The 18,176-nt window shown below is 37.1% G+C and overlaps 1 protein-coding gene across 1 annotated transcript in view; it reads left to right on the top strand.

Moving 5' to 3' along the window:
* MICU2 (mitochondrial calcium uptake 2) overlaps window positions 1-18,176 on the top strand; it is a 149,971-nt gene that overhangs the window by 21,563 nt on the left and 110,232 nt on the right. Inside the window, exons 2-3 of the mRNA XM_081815494.1 lie at window positions 11,290-11,321; window positions 11,434-11,509. Coding sequence (XP_081671620.1) covers window positions 11,290-11,321; window positions 11,434-11,509 — 108 coding nt within the window. The remainder of the gene's footprint in view (window positions 1-11,289; window positions 11,322-11,433; window positions 11,510-18,176) is intronic.

Here is an 18,176-nt window from a genome sequence, read left to right as displayed (position 1 = left end):
ATGAGAGAGTTGTTGCTCTTCTTTTCTTCGATCTCCTGTTGAGTTCGTAGGTGTTCAGAATGGTTTGATCCCTTTCCAGCTGAATTCCTGAGAGGAGACCAAATCCAGGTCTCCTACTCCTCCGCCATCTTGCTCCGCCCCCAAGATACCTAGGAATAAATTTAACCAAGAAGGTGAAAGACCTGTACTCTAAAAACTGTAAGACATTGATGAGAGATATCGAAGATGACACAAATAAATGGAAAGATATACCATGCTCATGCATTAGAAAAATTAAATGGTTAAAATGTCCGTATTTCCCAAAGCAATCTGCAGATTCAATGCAATCCCTATCAAAATTCCAGTAGCCTTTTTTCACAGAACTAGAACAAATGATCTTAAAAATTTGTATGGAACCACAAAAGATCCATAATAGCCAAAATAATCTTGAGCAAACAGCAGTACTAGATTTGAGACTATATTGCAAAGTCATAGTAATCGAAACAGTATGGTACTGGCACAAAAATAGACACATAAATCAATGGAACAGAATAGAGAGCCCAGAAATAAACCCGCATTTATATGGTCAATTAATCTACAACAAAGGAGACAGGATTACAAAATGGGGAAAAGACAGTTTCTTTAATAAATGGTGTTGGGCAATCTGGACAGCTATATGCAAAAGAATGAAACTGGACCACTATCTTATGCCACATACAAAAATAAAATGGATTGAAGACCTAAATGTGAGACCTGAAACCATAAAATTCCTAAAAGAAAACATAGGTGATGAACTTTTGGACATCAGTCTTAGCAATATTGTTTTGGATCTGTTTCCTCGGCAAGGACCACAAGAGTAATAATAAATAATTGGGACTACAGCAAACTAAAAAGCTTTTTCACAACAAGGAAACTATCAACAAAATGAAAAGACAGCCTACTGAATGGGAAAGATATTTGCAAATGATACATCTGATAAGGGGGTAATATCCAGTCTGATTAAAAAAATGGATAGACATTTTTCAAAAAAAAAGGAAACGCATGGCCAACAGGCACAAGTGAAGATGCTGAACATCACTAATCAGCAGAGAAATGCAAATCACAACCACAGTGACATCACTGTATACCTGTCAGAATGGCTAGTATCAAAAAGATAAGAAATGTAAATATTGGCAAGGATGTGGGAAAAAGGGACTTTTGCACTGCTGGTAGGAATATAAATTGGTGTAACTATTATGGAAAACAGTATGGTGGTTCTTCAAAAAATTAAAAATAGAAATACTATATGATCCAGTAATTTCACTTCTGGGTATTTACCTGAAGAAAATGAAAACACTGATTTGAAAAGGTATCTGCACCCCTGTGTTCATTGCAGCATCATTTACAATAGCCAAGATATGGAAGCAACCCAAATGTCCATCTGTGGATAAATGGATAAAGATGCAGTATATCTTGGGACAAATGGTAGCTACACTTGTGAACATAGCATAATGTATGAACTTGTCAAATCACTGTTTTACACCTGAAACTAATGTTACATTGTGTGTCAACTATAGTCATAGAAAAAAGAAGGGGGAGAAAAGATGTGGTATATCTTTAGACCACAATGGAATATTACTCAGCCATTAAAAAAATGAAATCTTGTCGTTTACAATGACATTGATGGACCTAGAGGGTATTAAGCTAAGTGAAACAAGTCAGAGAAAGACAAGTACAGTATGATTTCACTTATATGTGGAATCTAAAAACCAATACAGATGAACAAACAAAACAGAAACAGACTCATAAATACAAAAAACAGGCTGGTGGTTGCCAAAGGGGAGGTGGGTTATGGGATGGGTAAATAGATGAGGGGGGATTAAGAGATACACACTTGCCAGTTATCAAATAAATAGGCCAGGGGAATGTAAAGTACAGCATAGAGAATATAATCAGTAACATTGTAATAGCTGTGTATGGTGACAGATGGTAGCTACACTTGTTGTGGTGAGCATTTCATAATGTATGTTAAATGTTGAATCACTGTGTTGTACACCTGACACTAATATATTGTTTGCCAACTATACTTCAGTTAAAAAACAAGTAAGTAAATGAATGGACTGACCACTGGATTTGGCAACATGAGGGTTTATTGGTGACTTTCATAGGAACAGTTTTGGTGGAGTGGTGTGAAAATGAAAGCCTAACTAGAGTCATTTTTAATGGAAATGGGAAAAGAGAAAATGGAAGAAACAAAAAAGGACACTGAGGGGTTTGCCATAAAAGAAAGGAGAAAGTTGAAGCGGTAGATGGAAGTAGAATTGAAATCAAGAGAGGATTTTTTTAAGACAGGAGAAACAATTGTATATGTGTTGACAGATGACAGAAAAACTTGACAGTGCAGGAAAGAGAGAGAAGAATTTCTAGGACAAAGTCCTCGAGAAGCCAAGAGAGGAAAAAGACTAAAAACACAGTGGAAACTTGGCATTAGAAAAGACATACTACATGGTGGGTGCTTGTAGAAGTTATGTTTCTATTTCTCAGTCAGTTAAGAATCCAGGTCATCAGCTGAGAGTGAAGAAGGGGTACTGGAGTTTTGCCGAGTAGTCTTCTAAAATTGTAAGGTTTGATTGTAAAGATTGAGAAGTGTAATGATCACCAATAGCCTTATTATAATGCCAGTTGAGGTCATTACTTATAAATTTAAAATGAATCTAATCAACTGACTGTGGTTACTTTTCTCCATGTTCAGCTGTACAGTGTTGGGATGGAGAAGGCAGAGAGTTGGATCTAACAAGGGTTGGGGTCAGCCAAGAGCATATGACAAAGGGAAATAGAAGCAAGGGAATGATTATAATGGTTGACCATCGAAGCTCAGCCAGGTGGGAAGCAGCCAAGGAATAATGAATAGATGGTGGTATCAAATAGATTGTGGGACCCAGTGGGATCAAGAGATGGTTGGAGTCAGCATACAAAGATGAGGAAAAACAAAACAGTAGTATTATTATGTAGCATAGTTGATAGTACAGGTCCTGGAATAGCACAGAAACTGAGTTTGGACGCCGACTCTGCCATTTACTAGTAGTGTATACTGTATTTGTCCTTTTGTGTCTGACTTCTTTCAGTTAGCATAATGTTCACTATGTTAATAGTATTATGTTGTAGTATATACTACTTCATTTTTTTAATGGCTGAATATATTCTATTTCATGGATATGACATTCTTTTTTCATTCATCAGCTGATGGTTGTTTCTACTTTTTGGTTATTATAGATAACCAAACACTTCCCTGAACATTGATGTATAGGTTTTTTTGTGTATACTAATGTTTTCACTTTTCTTGGGTGTATACCTAGGAGTAGAATACTTGGTCATATGGTAATTCTGTTTAACTTTTTGAGGAATCGCCAGACTATTTTCCACAGAGGCTGCACCATTTTTATATGAGGGTATGAGGGTTCTGCTTTCTCTACATCCTCCTCTAAACTTATTATTTTCCAATTTTTGTTTTTTATTATAGCCATCCTAGTGAGTGTAAAGTGTTATCTTTTGGTTTTCATTTACATCTTCCTAAGGAATGATATTGAGCATCCATTGTGTGCATTTTGGTCACTTGAATGTCTTCTTTGGGAAAATGTCTTCATATTTTTTACCCACTTTTACTTGTCTTATTTAGCTTTTTAATGTTGAGTTGTAAGAGTTCTTTATAAATTCTGAATACTAGACCATTATCAGATAAATGACTTGCAGAAATGTTCTCCCATTCTGTATGTTATTTTCCTTTTTTTGATAGTCTCCTTTAATACACAAAAGTTTTTAATTTTGATGAAGTCCATTTTGTCCATTTTTTCCTTTTGTTGCTTGTGCTGTGGTGTCATGCCAAAGAAACTGTAAACTAACTGTTAAGTTCATGAAGATTTTCACCTGTTTTAAAAGTTTTATGGTTTTAGTTCTCATATTTAGATCTATGATTCTTTTCGAGTTAATTTTTGTATATAGTAAGAGGTAGGGGTCCAGATTCATTCTTTTGTATTTGGATATCCATCCAAGTTGTCCCAGTACCATTTGTTGAAAAGACTGTTTCCCTAAAGAAGTCTTTGCACCAACTTCTTTCTTTTTCAGTGAAAAAATTGGGGATGATTTTACTGAAATGAAATTTCATCATTGTTTTTTAAAGGGTGTTGTGTGACAAAGAGTTCTATGTAGTTATTTCTGTAAGTTTTCTTAAAGAGACAATAGGGTTTAGGCTCAATTGCATCTCCCTACTAATAAAACCTACATTGTATTTTTTTAAGTTTTTTAATATATTTATTCATTTTTAAGTAATCTCTACACCCATCTGGGGCTTGAACTCATGACCCTAAGATTAAGAGTTGCACACTCTTCTGACTGGGCCAGCCTAATGCCCCAAAACTTACATTTTATTTTTTTTAAAGATTTTATTTATTTATTTGAGAAAGAGAGGGAGGGAGAGCACAGAGGGAGAGGGAGAAGCGACATGGGGCTCGATTCCAGGAGCCTGAGATCATGACCTGAGCCAAAGGGAGCCGCTTAACTGACTGAGCCACCCAGGCACCCCCAAAACTTATATTTTAAGTAAACTTCTTAGTCTGTCTTATGCTTTTTAAATTGACTATAGCTTATGCTTAGTTTCAGTTTACTAGTTGTGTTTGAAGTAGATTCTTCACAGTACAGTTGATCCTTGAACAATGCAGGAGTTAGGGGTGCCAACCCCCGATGTAGTCAAAAATCCATATATAATTTTTGACTCCCCAGTAACTTCATTACTAATAGCCTTACTTGATAACATAAATAGTCGAATAACACATATTCTGTATGTTATACATATTTTACACTGTATTCTTATGATAAAGTAGGCTAGAGAAAAAATGTTAAGATAATCATAAGAAAGAGAAAATACATTTACAGTACTGTATGTATTTATTGAAAAAACCCATGTATAAGTGGACCCATGCAGTTCAAACCTGTGTACATTCATTGTTGGGGAACCTCTGATACAGTGCCCTGTCTCACATAGCCCATTGTGATTTCAAGATATTCCAGATTTCCTTTAGTTTTAAGTTTATGCTTCAAATTTCTTGTATTGAAATACCAATCTTTGACAAGGATGTGGTGAAATTGGAATCCTCACACGTTACTTATGGGAATGTAACCTTGTACAGCCACTTTGGAAAACAATTCAGCATTTCCTCAAAATGTTAAACATAGAATTACCGTATGACTCAGCATTTCCACCCCTAGGTGTGCCATCCAAGAGAAGTAAAAACATACCTCCACACAAAAATTTGCACATGAATGTTCATAGCAACGTTATTCACAATAGCCAAAAAACAGAAACAACCTAAATATCCACCAACAGATGAATGGATCAACAAAATATGGTAGATTCACACAATGAGATATTATCCGACTCTTTTAAAAAATGAAGTACTGATACATGCTACAAAATGCATGAACCTTGAGAACATTATGCCAAATGAAAGAATCCAGTCACAAATGTGACTGTATGATTCCATTTATGTGAAATGTCCAGAATCGGCAGATCTGTAATGACAGAAAGTAGATTAGCGGTTGCCTAGGAGTAGGGGAGGAAGAGTGACTGCTAATGGGTTTTCTTTCTTTTTGGGGTGATAACATGTTCTGAAATTAGATTGTGGTGATGATCATACAACTCTGTGAATATATGAAAAACTATTGAACTATACAGCTTAATGGATGGCTTTTATGGTATATGAAATACATCATAATAACATATATAATAATAAAGCTATACAAAGTGCATGTATAAAAAATATCAACTCTTGTACCCAGTTGAAAATATTGGTTTTAAAATTATACTTTAGGAAACATAAATCAGGCACTAAAACAATAAAAACATGACTATATGTTTTTCTAATATCAGAGAACTTCTTGTGGGTCTAAGCAGGTATGTAAACCAAAACATTCATCTAGTGTAATTCTAATAAAAAAGTGAACTGATTTATAGGAGGTAGCTTTTTTAAATATAATTAAAAGTTTTAAAAGCACAGATTGATGATAAACTCATTTTCCAAAAAACAGTTGCTGTGTTAGGCATCCAAGGACTCACTAAGAAGTCTTATTCCCATTCCTCCAGTTAAACATGAAGTCAGTACCTGAGTAGACCAGGGCTGTGAGTATAATCTGCTCTCACAGCATTTGAACACTATACAAAAGTAACACATTTTCCAATTGGTCGTTCTACACCCTTAAACATTTCTACCCTGGCCTTTCTTAGAGACATACACATACCTAAGATGGAGCCCAGTAAGGACTCCCTTAGTTGTCAAACTGCATCATGGCAAATAACTTAAGACTTCCGTGTCCCCTGGCTCATCACCAACCCATCCCCAACTGGGGAGTATGTATTTTCCTGTGTGAGAAGAATGGGTTTAAAACCCACAGGCACTGTGTTGGGCATTGGGATATAGTGGTGAATAAAACAGATATTGTTGTATTAGTAGAATTTACAATCTGGTACAAGAGTGGGTAATAGATGGTCTTCAGTGTGGTAAAGTTTCAGTGGAAAGGTCAGTAAGGGCTGGAGTAATCAGGACTTAACAGAAGGTATGAGAAGGATGGATAGAATTCCCTTTGGTGAAGAACACAAGATCATATTGCACATGAGGTGATAAATCAGTTAAGGTGCTGTAGCAGATTGTATTTCCAAAAATGGCTGCAATACTATTTCTGGCCCTCTGTGCTCTTCCATAATTTTGCCAGCAAGAGGTGGAGCCTATATCCCCTCCCCTTGAAACTTTGTAACTGCTTCAATTCACAAAACGTGAGTGGAAATGACAGTATGGCACTTTTGAGGCTAAGTCCTAAAAGGCCTTATGGACATAAAGCCAGTTGCTAATATCATTTTTAATGGTGAAAGTTTGCTTTGCCCCCAAGATCAAGAACTAGGCAAGGCTCTGCATTCTTATCATTTATATTCAACACTGTACTGGAAGTCCTAGCCAGTGCCAAAAGGCAAGGAAAAAAGTAAGACCTATAGATTTAAAAGGAAGAGCTAAAGCTGTATTTGGTCAGAGACCTGTTATCTATGTAGAAAATCCCAAAGCATCTACAAATAATAAAACTACTAAAATTAAGTGAATTATCAGGGTCAGGTTATTGCGCATCTCTATATGAAAATCAGTTGTTTTTCTTTATACTAGCAATCTCTGATGCATCATGCTAAGTTTCTTACACTTGCTCCTACATGTTCTAGCAAAGTATCTGATCACCTACTCAAAGGGAAAATAGAAGTCTTTAGATAGCAATTACCTCAGCTTCCTGCCACCAAAACAATCACTCGCCCTCTCCCTCCTCATCACAATAGAAGTGACTGACAGGCCCTACTCTGTGTTCCTAGTGTTCCAACTCTCCCTGTCTCAGTACTACACATGCTGTTCCCAGAATGCTTTTAACCCCACTTCTCTGAGCTAATTCATGCTAATCCTTCAGATGTTCACTTCAGCATCTCTTATTTGAAGCTTTCCCTATCTTCCCCTCTCCCCATTATTTAGTTTCTTAGCTGCTGTATTTCCCCCTTTATATCAGCTCTTAAACTGTAATTAATTTGTTGTGTATAATGTTGTTCTTATTATTTCACAGTACTTGAGGTTGCAAAAAAAAAAAGTCACTTGTTTTCCCTTCAAAAATAATTTAAATGTATTTGAAGAGCAGTTTAGCAAAGTTGACAAGTAGGCCACTTTCTTTTTTTTTTTTTAAAGATTTTATTTATTTATTTGAGAGAGAGAATGAGATAGAGAGAGCATGAGAGGGGGAAGGGTCAGAGGGAGAAGCAGACTCCCTGCTGAGCAGGGAGCCCGATGTGGGACTCGATCCCGGGACTCCAGGATCATGACCTGAGCCGAAGGCAGTCGCTTAACCAACTGAGCCACCCAGGCACCCCTTCAAGTAGGCCACTTTCAAACATTTTAGGAGATCACTATTTGTCTCCTTCTAGAAGAAATACCAACCAGAGGATATCTCTTGCTCTCATTCCAGCAGAAATAAGCAAGCCACATGCTTTGTTGAAGGAAAATAGCACCATTTAATTTGCCCTCCTTTTTTGCCTCCAATTATCATTTTTATTAGTGATATGAGAAAGTTTGTTTTGCTAATATGTCATTTTCTCCCTCAGTTTCCATAATAGCTGTGACTGAATTCAAGCAAGTACTGGAGTAACTAGCTCTTTCTTTCACTAATTCTAACTAGCTCTGTCTTATACTAATTCTAACATTGATGCCAAGTTGTTCCATATATTCATGCAAAAGATATAAATGATGGCATTGTCTCTTTAATTGTTATGTATCAAAAGTTCACTTACCTACAGCAAAATGAAATTGAATTACATACCATTAATAATGTTTTTATAGTTACAGTCATCAAATAACTATATTTTGGCTAGAGGTAAAGATTTATTTGACCTGTAACAATACTTAATATTTTAAGTATTAAAATGGCTGTTTGCCTGTAAAAAAGATGTGCTTGTTTCTGATTTTTACTTCAGAAATCCTCTGTAAACAGTGAAAGCCACATGGTGGAATCTCTACAAGAGGTGGAGACCTTTAAAAACATTCTACTTCCTGAGCCAGAATTCCATTGTAGTGTTTCATAGATCTTCAAGATCTGTGCCTTCCCCTGCCAAGAAAAGCCACAATGTATTTTCCATTCTTCATGCTCATACAGTAAAACATTACAGCCTCAACTCTAGCTCTGTCTTTTTGCCATTCTGTTATTTCCATATATGAGTACACAAATATATATATGAAATAGCTATGCATATAAAAAGACTGGGTTTTTTATGTGTGTGAAAATAGAAATAACCAAAGAAAGAAAAGCAGGAGTTTTCCACTCCCTCCAAAAAAACCCAGACAGTCCAAACAAACACACACACAAAATTTAGATTATGTACAGTTGGGTTCCGTTCTTAAATAGAAAAATGTGGCAAAACTATATGGGTATATTTAATATGTCCTGATGTTGTAATTGCTGTCAGAGGAACACAGGTCATGGCTCATCATACCACAGATCAGACCATGACCTCTTACTTTGATTCGTGGTCTCTTTGGTACAGTGCATGAACAAGTGGTATACAAGTAGGCTGCGTGAGACACCCCTACCCTGGTGTTCTGGGTTTGAAACACTACAACCCCTTCTCTTACTCAAGGAAAAGTTTGTTAACTTAGGAGAAAGGGGAAACAAGCGAAATTAGATGTTCACCCCTGGTAACACTGACTTTTTTTTTTTTAATCTAAAAATGAATTTTATATAAGAAAATTACCTCTTTTTGTCAGCTAAAGTAATTTCTTTGTCATTTTCTAATTATTGATTCCATTTTGAAAAAAATATTTTTTACAAGAGAAGCTCATTAGGTACACAGTTTCTCCATTTTTGATAATCAAATACGTATTCAGGTACCAAGCAGAACTTGTAATCAACATGAAATAACCAGTGCTTATCATTCAGTTCTGTGAAGTTTCCTGAAGTGTTGAGAGTGGTTACCAATTACTACCTTAATGGAACTGACACCTGTTTTTGAAAAATCTGGATGAGAAGAAAAATCCTCCAGTGCCCATATTATGACCTAATTCCTCTTGCCCATCAGTCAGTCTATTTGTTTTATTTATAAAATGAGGATAATAAATTATTAGCCACTTAAAGGCAAGGATCTGAATAATAAGACATTCTGGAATCTTTTCTAATTTTTATTGGCATCAAGACTTCTAGCTGCAGGTAAGCAAATGCTACCTTCTTTCCTCACTCAGTTTCAGTCATCAAGTAGAAGGATTTTTTTAAGCACAAAGATTTTTAAAAGACCAAAAAGAAATCTAGGTATGAAACAAATATAAGACCCTTAGAAATAATCTTACTACTTAGAAACCATCCATACTGTCACCTTCAAGATGTCAATTATTACTTCCTAGAATACTTTTTTCAGTTGGGTACAAGGGTTAATCTCTTTGGGGAGTAACCTTAATTGTCTAAAAATAAAAGTACCTCTGGTAATAAATAATTTGAACATGACATGAAGAAAAGCAATAAAAGGTATGTGAATCGTGATCAACTTCTTTAATAGAATATACAAAGGTAGATAAAATACATCTATTACATAGTTTTCTGGGGTTTGTTATTACCATTGTATTACCACATATTTCTATATACACATTCACATAAACCCTTAGGTTTGTAATTTAAATGATAACTTTTGTCTATTTGATCTAAGCGTATATTAGCACCTAACATTAGAATCTAGGGTTCTTTATCATTGGGTGACACATAGTTTAAAATTATCCCAAAATAGTAACACCTAAGTTTATAAACATGTTTATAGATGTTTCTAAAACTGACAGTCATATCCGCAACTACTGTTTTCATTAATAATGCAAAACTAAAATCTTGACAGTTTATTAACAGCAAATGATAGAATTTGTCCCCAGTAGATTTATAGTCCAAATTAAACATCCTAAAGTATAGAAAAGGCACATCTAAAAGTATTCATTTTTTTTTAACCTGTTGCCTGAACTTGCAGAGACCGTGTAATGGTACTGAAGGAACTTCATAGATGAGATCATCTTGAGAGCAGAATGGGAAGTTTGTGATGCATATGGCTTATATAAGAAACAACATAAAACATTTTTCAGTATTCTAGATGTGTAAATGATGTGAGGCTCTAATCAGAATAAGCCTCAACAAAACAAGCAACTGATTCTTTTAGAATTATAGTGATAAAAGGAAAATGATGCAAGCAATAAAGAGGATGGCTAAACACCTGCAAGAATTATAAATCTCTGTTATCCAATAGGAAATTATTAAAAATAACTTTAGAATGTATAGTCGTGTGGGCTAGACTTTTAAATTTGCTTAGAGAGCTGTAAACTAACAAGAACTTCTCAGGGTTCAAAAAGGTAGCTTTCTAAAAGATGAATGTGTATTCTTTTAATCAGTGAAAGCAAAAAGATTTTTTAAATCATATTTGACAGTTTATTTATGATGCAGGATTTATTTATGATGCAGACAACTAAGAGAAGTTAGAAATGGTGATAAGATTTTATATGTCTGAAATAGGGTGAGTGAAATTGATAAGTAGGTCTTATAAAAACCCATAGTGTCTTTGTGTTTAGACTTAGAATTCTCTGGCTCTTAATTTTGGTTTAAAGATATTAGCTAAATTGCCAAAGCCTTATTTTCTTATAAATATTTAGTTGTTTGTTTTGTCTTTTAAATGATTTTCTTTCTTTGTGGAAGTTGAATTTTACCAAGGAGTATGAGTAATAAATAGTTTCTTCTTTGCTGTAGGTAAAACTTCAGTGAAGAAGCTGACAAAAAAGGTAAGCAGTATGTGGGGGAGAGAGTTCTTTCTTCCTTTCTTTTTGTTTTTTTGGTAACATAGAAAATGAACTTTTATAAGTTAAATTTAAAGATTTTAATGTGTGTTCAAAGGATATCGAGGATATACTGGCAGGAATCCAACCAGCTCGTTGTGGATCAACCTTTTTTAGAGACCTTGGCGATAAAGGTAATTTTGATTTGTTGTTAAATTTCTGTTTACTTGTTTTATTTAACCAGGGTATTGTTAAGGAATTGTTTTGAGGTCTGCAACCGTATAGTAGAGAATATACAGTAGAGAACCAATGTAGAAAATGTTTTAATGCCATGTTCTTTAATAGATGTTTTTAAATCATAATAAAATACTCATTAGGTAAGAAATAACTTTCTCAAATTCTCTGAGAGATTACAATTTAATTATTAAAACATCAATTTTAATTAAAGCCTGGGGAGGAGGAATGTGGCAAGAGAAGACCTCAGAGAGATCCAGAGGAACACCAACATTTAAGGGAGTAGAAGAGGAAGCAGTGCTCACGAAAGAGACTAGGGCAGAGTGATCAGAGAAGTGGAGGAGAATCAGGAGAATGTTATCACAAAAGCCAAGAGGAGAAAGTGTTAGGGAAAGAGAAAATTGAGTTCACGCCACTTGAGAGACATGGGTGTGAACAAAGGTATTTAAAGGTCAGTAGCTGAGGGCAGACACAAAAGGCCAGGGGAATGTTGGTTAATGTTAGATGAAGAGACTTGAGCACACTTCTTATTGATGAGAGGGAAAGATATATAATACAATATGATTATTATTATATATAATATATAGTATATAAAATATAAGATAAAGGAAGTATGAATGGGATAGAATCCTGGAAAATGTGAGAGAAGGGATTGTCTTCACAGCAAAAATGGAAGGATCAGCATTCCACAGGATGCATAGCTTTTTCAGTAGGAAAGGATGAACAGGTGGGTATTTATTTATTTTTTTATTTATCTTTTTTTTTTTTTTAACATATAATGTACTATTTGTTTCAAGGGTACAGGTCTGTGATTCACCAGTCTTACACAATTCACAGTGCTCACCATAGTACATACCATCCCCAATGTCCATCACCCAGCCACCCCATCCCTCCCACCTCCCTCCACTCCAGCAACCCTCAGTTTGTTTCCTGATATTAAGAGTCTCTTATGGTTTGTCTCCCTCTCTGGTTTCATCTTATTTCATTTTTCCCTCCCTTCCCCTATGATCCTCTGTCTTGTTTCTCAAATTCCTCATATCAGTGAGATTATATGATACTTGTCTTTCTCTGATTGACTTATTTCGCTGAGCATAATATCCTCAAGTTCCATCCACGTCATTGCAGAGGGCAAAGACATTTGAGAACAGGTGGGTATTTATAATGCAGGTATTTGCAAATCTAGTAGCAAGAGGTAGAAGCAGGTTGTTTTGGATAGCTTTGATTTTCTTTATAAAGTAGAATGTATGGAGAAAGAAGGTTTGAAGTAGTTTCTGTGATAAGGAAAGAGACCAGACCAGAGAAACATAGAGTTCTAGGAAACTCTTAAGAGATCAGAAGATAGTGTAGGTCATGAAAGAAAAGTCACCAATCAGTGCAATTGTGTGATGATCATCCTGCAGGCTACATGTAGGAATAAAAATGTTGGGCAGTTGTACTGGATTTAGGATTTTGCTGAGAATATGGGTGGAAGAAGAGTCACAGACTAGGGAGTTAAGGCTGTTGAGGGCAAGAGAGGTTTTACGTAATGAGCCATGGAATCTAAGCAAGATAATAGAGAAGAAAATAGAATAGTAAAAGTAAAAGGGAGATGAAAAGAAGAAAGTGGGGCAGTCAAGAGAGAGCTGCCAGTGGATTAAAGAACAGGTGTAGTAGGATTCCAAGAGCAGAAAAGAACTTGCGGTCATAAAGCGTTTAGATTTACAGTTTCAGAGATGAAGCGGTTCCAGCTGATTTCAGGGCTCTAGGTGTGGTCCTGGAATTAGATGACTAAAGCAGAAGTAGGTTGCATAGTTAACACAGTGGAAGTTCTCAAGGATCTGAGAGTTAGGGTAGTATTGTCAGAAAGACAGTGAACCAGGTACAAAAGTCTTTAGTGACTGAAAGATGAGGAAAGGGAACTTTGGTAGATGACCACTAAGAAGAAAAATAAAAGGTGGCCTGGCTGGATGGCATTAGCCTCAAAGACACAGAGATTTTTGTAAGAGGTTAGAAGAGTAAGGGTCTGGAATTAGCACTGAAGTAGAAAAAAATGAATAGCCTCCATTTCAGAAGTCTGCAGAGGTACCATTACTCATAGTAGAGAGATCCAGGTTTTGGATAAAGCAAGACTACACATACAATGAATAGGTTAAAGATGTGTACTGTGGAAAGAGAATTTCAGAGAGCGTGGTAGGAAAGCTTGGGTAGAAGTAGAGGAGTGGGAGATCAGTTGAGTCAGGAAAGATGAAGCATAGACCAGCATGCAGATGTATAAACAAAGAGGATAGATACCATTTTGGAAAGGGAGATGAGACTGCTAACAATGGTAGGACATAAGCCAGAGAGGTACACAGAGCCTAAATCATATATCCCTTTACAGGACATATTAAAGAGTTTAGACCTTACCCTAAGAAGAGTGGATTGCCATTGAAAAGTAAGATAGTGACAAATCAGATTAGAACAATCACTCTAGCAGCTGGGTGGTGAACGGATTGAGGAGGGAGCAAAAGAAACAGTTAGGTTTTGCATTAACAGCAAGGAGTTATACGCTGGAAAAGAGGTAGTGGAAATGGAGAGAAGAGTGTAGATTTAATAGGTATTTTGGTTATAGAATTGGTAGGACTTAATGATTGATTGGATATGAGAGGGGAGGAAGAAAAAGGAATCGTGTATGGTGCCCAAGTTTCTGGTTTGATCAGCAAGGTATAATGTGCCATTCTCCAAGATAACATGGATCATAGGGAAAGGAATAAGTGGAGGGGAGGGAAGGGCAGGGAATGAGTCCAATTTAGGACATACTGAGTTCAGATTTAAGAATTGTCAGCCATCTAGGGGCACCTGGGTGGCTCAGTCAGTTGGGCTCAGGTCATGATCCCAGGGTCCTGGGATTGAGCCCCACGTCAGGCTTCCTGCTCAGTGGGGAGTCTGCTTCTCCCTCTCTCTCTGCCCCTGCTCGTGCTTGCTCTCTCTCTCAAATAAATATAATCTTAAAAAAAAAAAGAATTGTCAGCCATCTAAATGGCACTTGAAGCCACAGTTGCAGATGCAACAATGTCGGAAGCACTGAGGAGAGAAGAGGCTCTGAGATAAAACAGCTCATTTTAAAGAACGCGGAGAAGAAGAGAGAGGGGCCCTCCCTGAGAAGGAATGGTCAGTTAGGGACTCACCCAGGGGAGTGATCTCACCAGTGTTGTGCTGTAAGTGCTTCCAAAACAAATGCACATAATCAATAACAATTTTAATAGCAACAAATACTTACTGAAGGCTTCCTATGTATCAGATACTATACCGAGCCTCTTACATGTATTACTACATTTAATCCTCACAACATACCTTTGAAGAAGCTACCTTCATTTCATACCCACATTTTATAGCTGGGTTAACTGAGGCACAAAGGGGTTAAGTAACCTGCCCAAAGTCATATACAGGTAGTAAAAGCAATTTACAAATAGCATTTAGCAGAAGAAGAGTTAAAATGGCAGAGTAGTAGCAGGACCCTATGCTTGCCTTTTTCCTTGAACACAGCTAGATAAATATCAAATCACTCTGAACACCCAAGAAATCAATCTGAGGACTGAGAGAACAAACTGCACAAACTAGAGGGAGAAAAGAGGCCACATACTGGAAGGTAGGAGGTGCGGAGATATGATTTGGGGGAGAAAAGAATAGCAGGTGCTGCAGAGGGGAGGGAGCCCTGATCATGTAGGGAGGGGGAAGAGACAGAGAACGCACACACACAAGAGCAAACAGGAAGCGTGCAGAGGATTGCACAAGAAAAATGCTTCCCCAACACCATTCACTGGGAAAGTGAGAGGGGCTGATTATTATAAGTTTTTACAAGCAGTGCAGCTCAAAGACTGAAGTTTTAGAAGTCCATTGAGCTTGGCAGGCATATTGGTGCTCCTGTGAAGGAAGAGTGCAGAGGCCTGGGACCAGGCAGTGTGGTTTGAGGATCCCCTGGGTCACACTGGGAGAGACAGTTCCCCTTCTGCTCTAGTGGAAACAGGATCTAGCCTCTTTTAACAAGCAGACCAAAACACACCTATTTAAAACTTGCTACACACTGGACAAGGTCCAAACTCTCCCCACAGCAGGCAAGGAGAAACTTTGCGCAGGACTGACCTGAGGGAAAGAGCAGCCAAAACACAAAAGCAGGGTGCACACAGCATACACCAGAGACACTTCCCGAAATGCCAGGCCATGGATAGTATTTGACCTCTTCTTAATATAGCCATTACTCTCAGGAGCAGAGACTATCGCAGGCTTTCCTAACACACAGAAGACAGAGACCTAGACAAAATGCCAAGATGGAGGAATTCATCCCAAAAGAAAGAACAAGAAAAGGTCACAGCCAGGGATCTAATTGAAACAGATCTAAATAAAATGCCTGAACCAGAATTTAAAACAACAATCATAAGGATACTAGCTGGGCTTGGTAAAAGCATAGAACACACCAGGGAGTCCCTTACTACAGAGATAAAAGACCTAAAAACTAGTCAGGCCAAAATAAAAAATGCTATAACTGAGATGTGAAACCAGCTGGATGTAATGACCACAAAGGTGAAAGAAGCAGAAGAATGAGTAAGTGATACAGAAGATAAAATTATGGAAAATAATGAAGATGAAAAGAAGAAGGAAAGAAAAATATTGGATCACGAATGTAGACTTAGGGAACTCAGTGACTCCATAAAGCATAATAATATTTGTACCGTAGGAGTCCCAGAAGGTGCAGAAGGTTTATTTGAGGAAATTATAGCTGAAAACTTCCCTAACCTGGGGGAAAAAACAGACATCCAAATCCAGGACGCACAGAGAACCCCCATCAAAATTAACAAAAGCAGGCCAACACCAAGACGTATCTTAGTAAAATTTGTAAAATACAGAGATAAGGAAAATATCCTGAGAGCAGCAAAGGAAAAGAAATCCCTGATTTACAAAACAAGACAAATAAGGTTAGCAGCAAACTTATCCACAGAAACTTGGCAGGCCATGGGCACCTTGGTGGTTCAGTTGGTTAAGTGTCTGCCTTTGGCTCAGGTCATAATCCCAAGGTCCTGAGATCGAGTTCCACGTCAGGCTCCCTGCTCAGCGGGGAGTCTGATTCTCCCTGTCTCTCTGCCCTTCCCCCCATTTGTGCGCATGAGTGTGCTCTCTCTCTCTCTCTTTCTATTTCAAATAAATAAAATCTTTAAAAAAACAAAACAAAACTGGTTAGGCCAGAAGGGAGTGACATGATATATTAAACATGTTGGATGGGAAAAATATGTAGCCAAGAATATTTTATCCAGCAAGGCTGTCATTCAGAATAGAAGGAGAGATAGTTTCCCAAATAAACAAAAACTAAAGGAGTTCATGACCACTAAACCAGCCCTGCAAGAAATATTAAAGGGGACTCATAAAGTGGGAAAGAAAGACCAAAAGCAACAAAGACTAGAAAGGAACAGAGAAAATCTCCACAAACGACTTTACAGGTAATACAGTGGCACTAAATTCATATCTATCAATAATCACTCTGAATGTAAATGGACTAAATGCTCCAATCAAAAGACATATGGTGACAGAATGAATCAAAAAAACAAAACCCGTCTATATGCTGCCTTCAAGAGACTCACTTTAGACCTGAAGACACCCATAGACTGAAAGTGAAGGGATGGAGAAACACTTATGCTAATGGACGTCAAAAGAAAGCTGGAATATGTGGGGAGGAGCAAGATGGCAGAGGAGAAGGAGACCTAAATTTCATCTGGTCCCGGAATTCAGCTAGATAGGGATCAGACCATTCTGAACACCTACGAACTCAACAGGAGATTGAAGAAAAGAATAGCAGCCACTCTCTGAACAGAAAAGCAACCACTTTCTAGAAGGTTCTTCTGATTTGTTTATATTTTTCTGGGGTCGTTGTTACCCTGTTAGCATTTTGTTCTCTCATTCATCTGTTCTCCTCTGGACAAAATAACAAGACGGGAAAATCACCTCAAAAAAAAAGAACAAGAGGCAGTACCAACTGCCAGGGACCTACTCAATATGGACATTAGTAAGATGTCAGTACTAGAGTTCAGAATGACAATTATAAAGATACTAGCTGGGCTTGAAAACATGGAATATATTAGAGAAACCCTTTCTGGAGAAATAAAAGAACTAAAATCTAACCAAGTCAAAATCAAAAAGGCTATTAATGAGGTGCAATCAAAAATGGGGGCTCTAACTGCTAGGATAAATGAGGCAGAGAATTAGTGATAGAGAATTAGTGATAGAAGACCAAATGATGGAAAATAAAGAAGCTGAGAAAAAGAGAGATAAACAACTACTGGATCACGAGGGCAGAATTCAAGAGATAAGTGATACCATAAGACGAAACAATATCAGAATAATTGGGATGCCAGAAGAAGAAGAAAGAAGGGGCAGAAGGTAATTGGAGCAAATTATAGCAGAGAACTTCCCTAGTTTGGAGAAGGAAACAGGCATCAAAATCCAGGAGGCACAGAGAACCCCCCTCAAAATCAATAAAAATAGGTCAACACCCCGACATCTAATAGTAAAACTTACGAGTCTCAGAGACAAAGAGAAAATCCTGAAAGCAGCTCGGGAGAAGAGATACGTAACCTACAATGGTAGAAACATTAGATCGGCAACAGACCTATCCACAGA

Source organism: Leptonychotes weddellii, chromosome 3 (genome assembly GCF_054177405.1).
Source record: "Leptonychotes weddellii isolate Sample4059 chromosome 3, ASM5417740v2, whole genome shotgun sequence".
NCBI lineage: Eukaryota > Metazoa > Chordata > Mammalia > Carnivora > Phocidae > Leptonychotes > Leptonychotes weddellii.
Note: the sequence above shows the minus strand (reverse complement) of the source record. Positions and strands in the feature narration are given on the sequence as shown.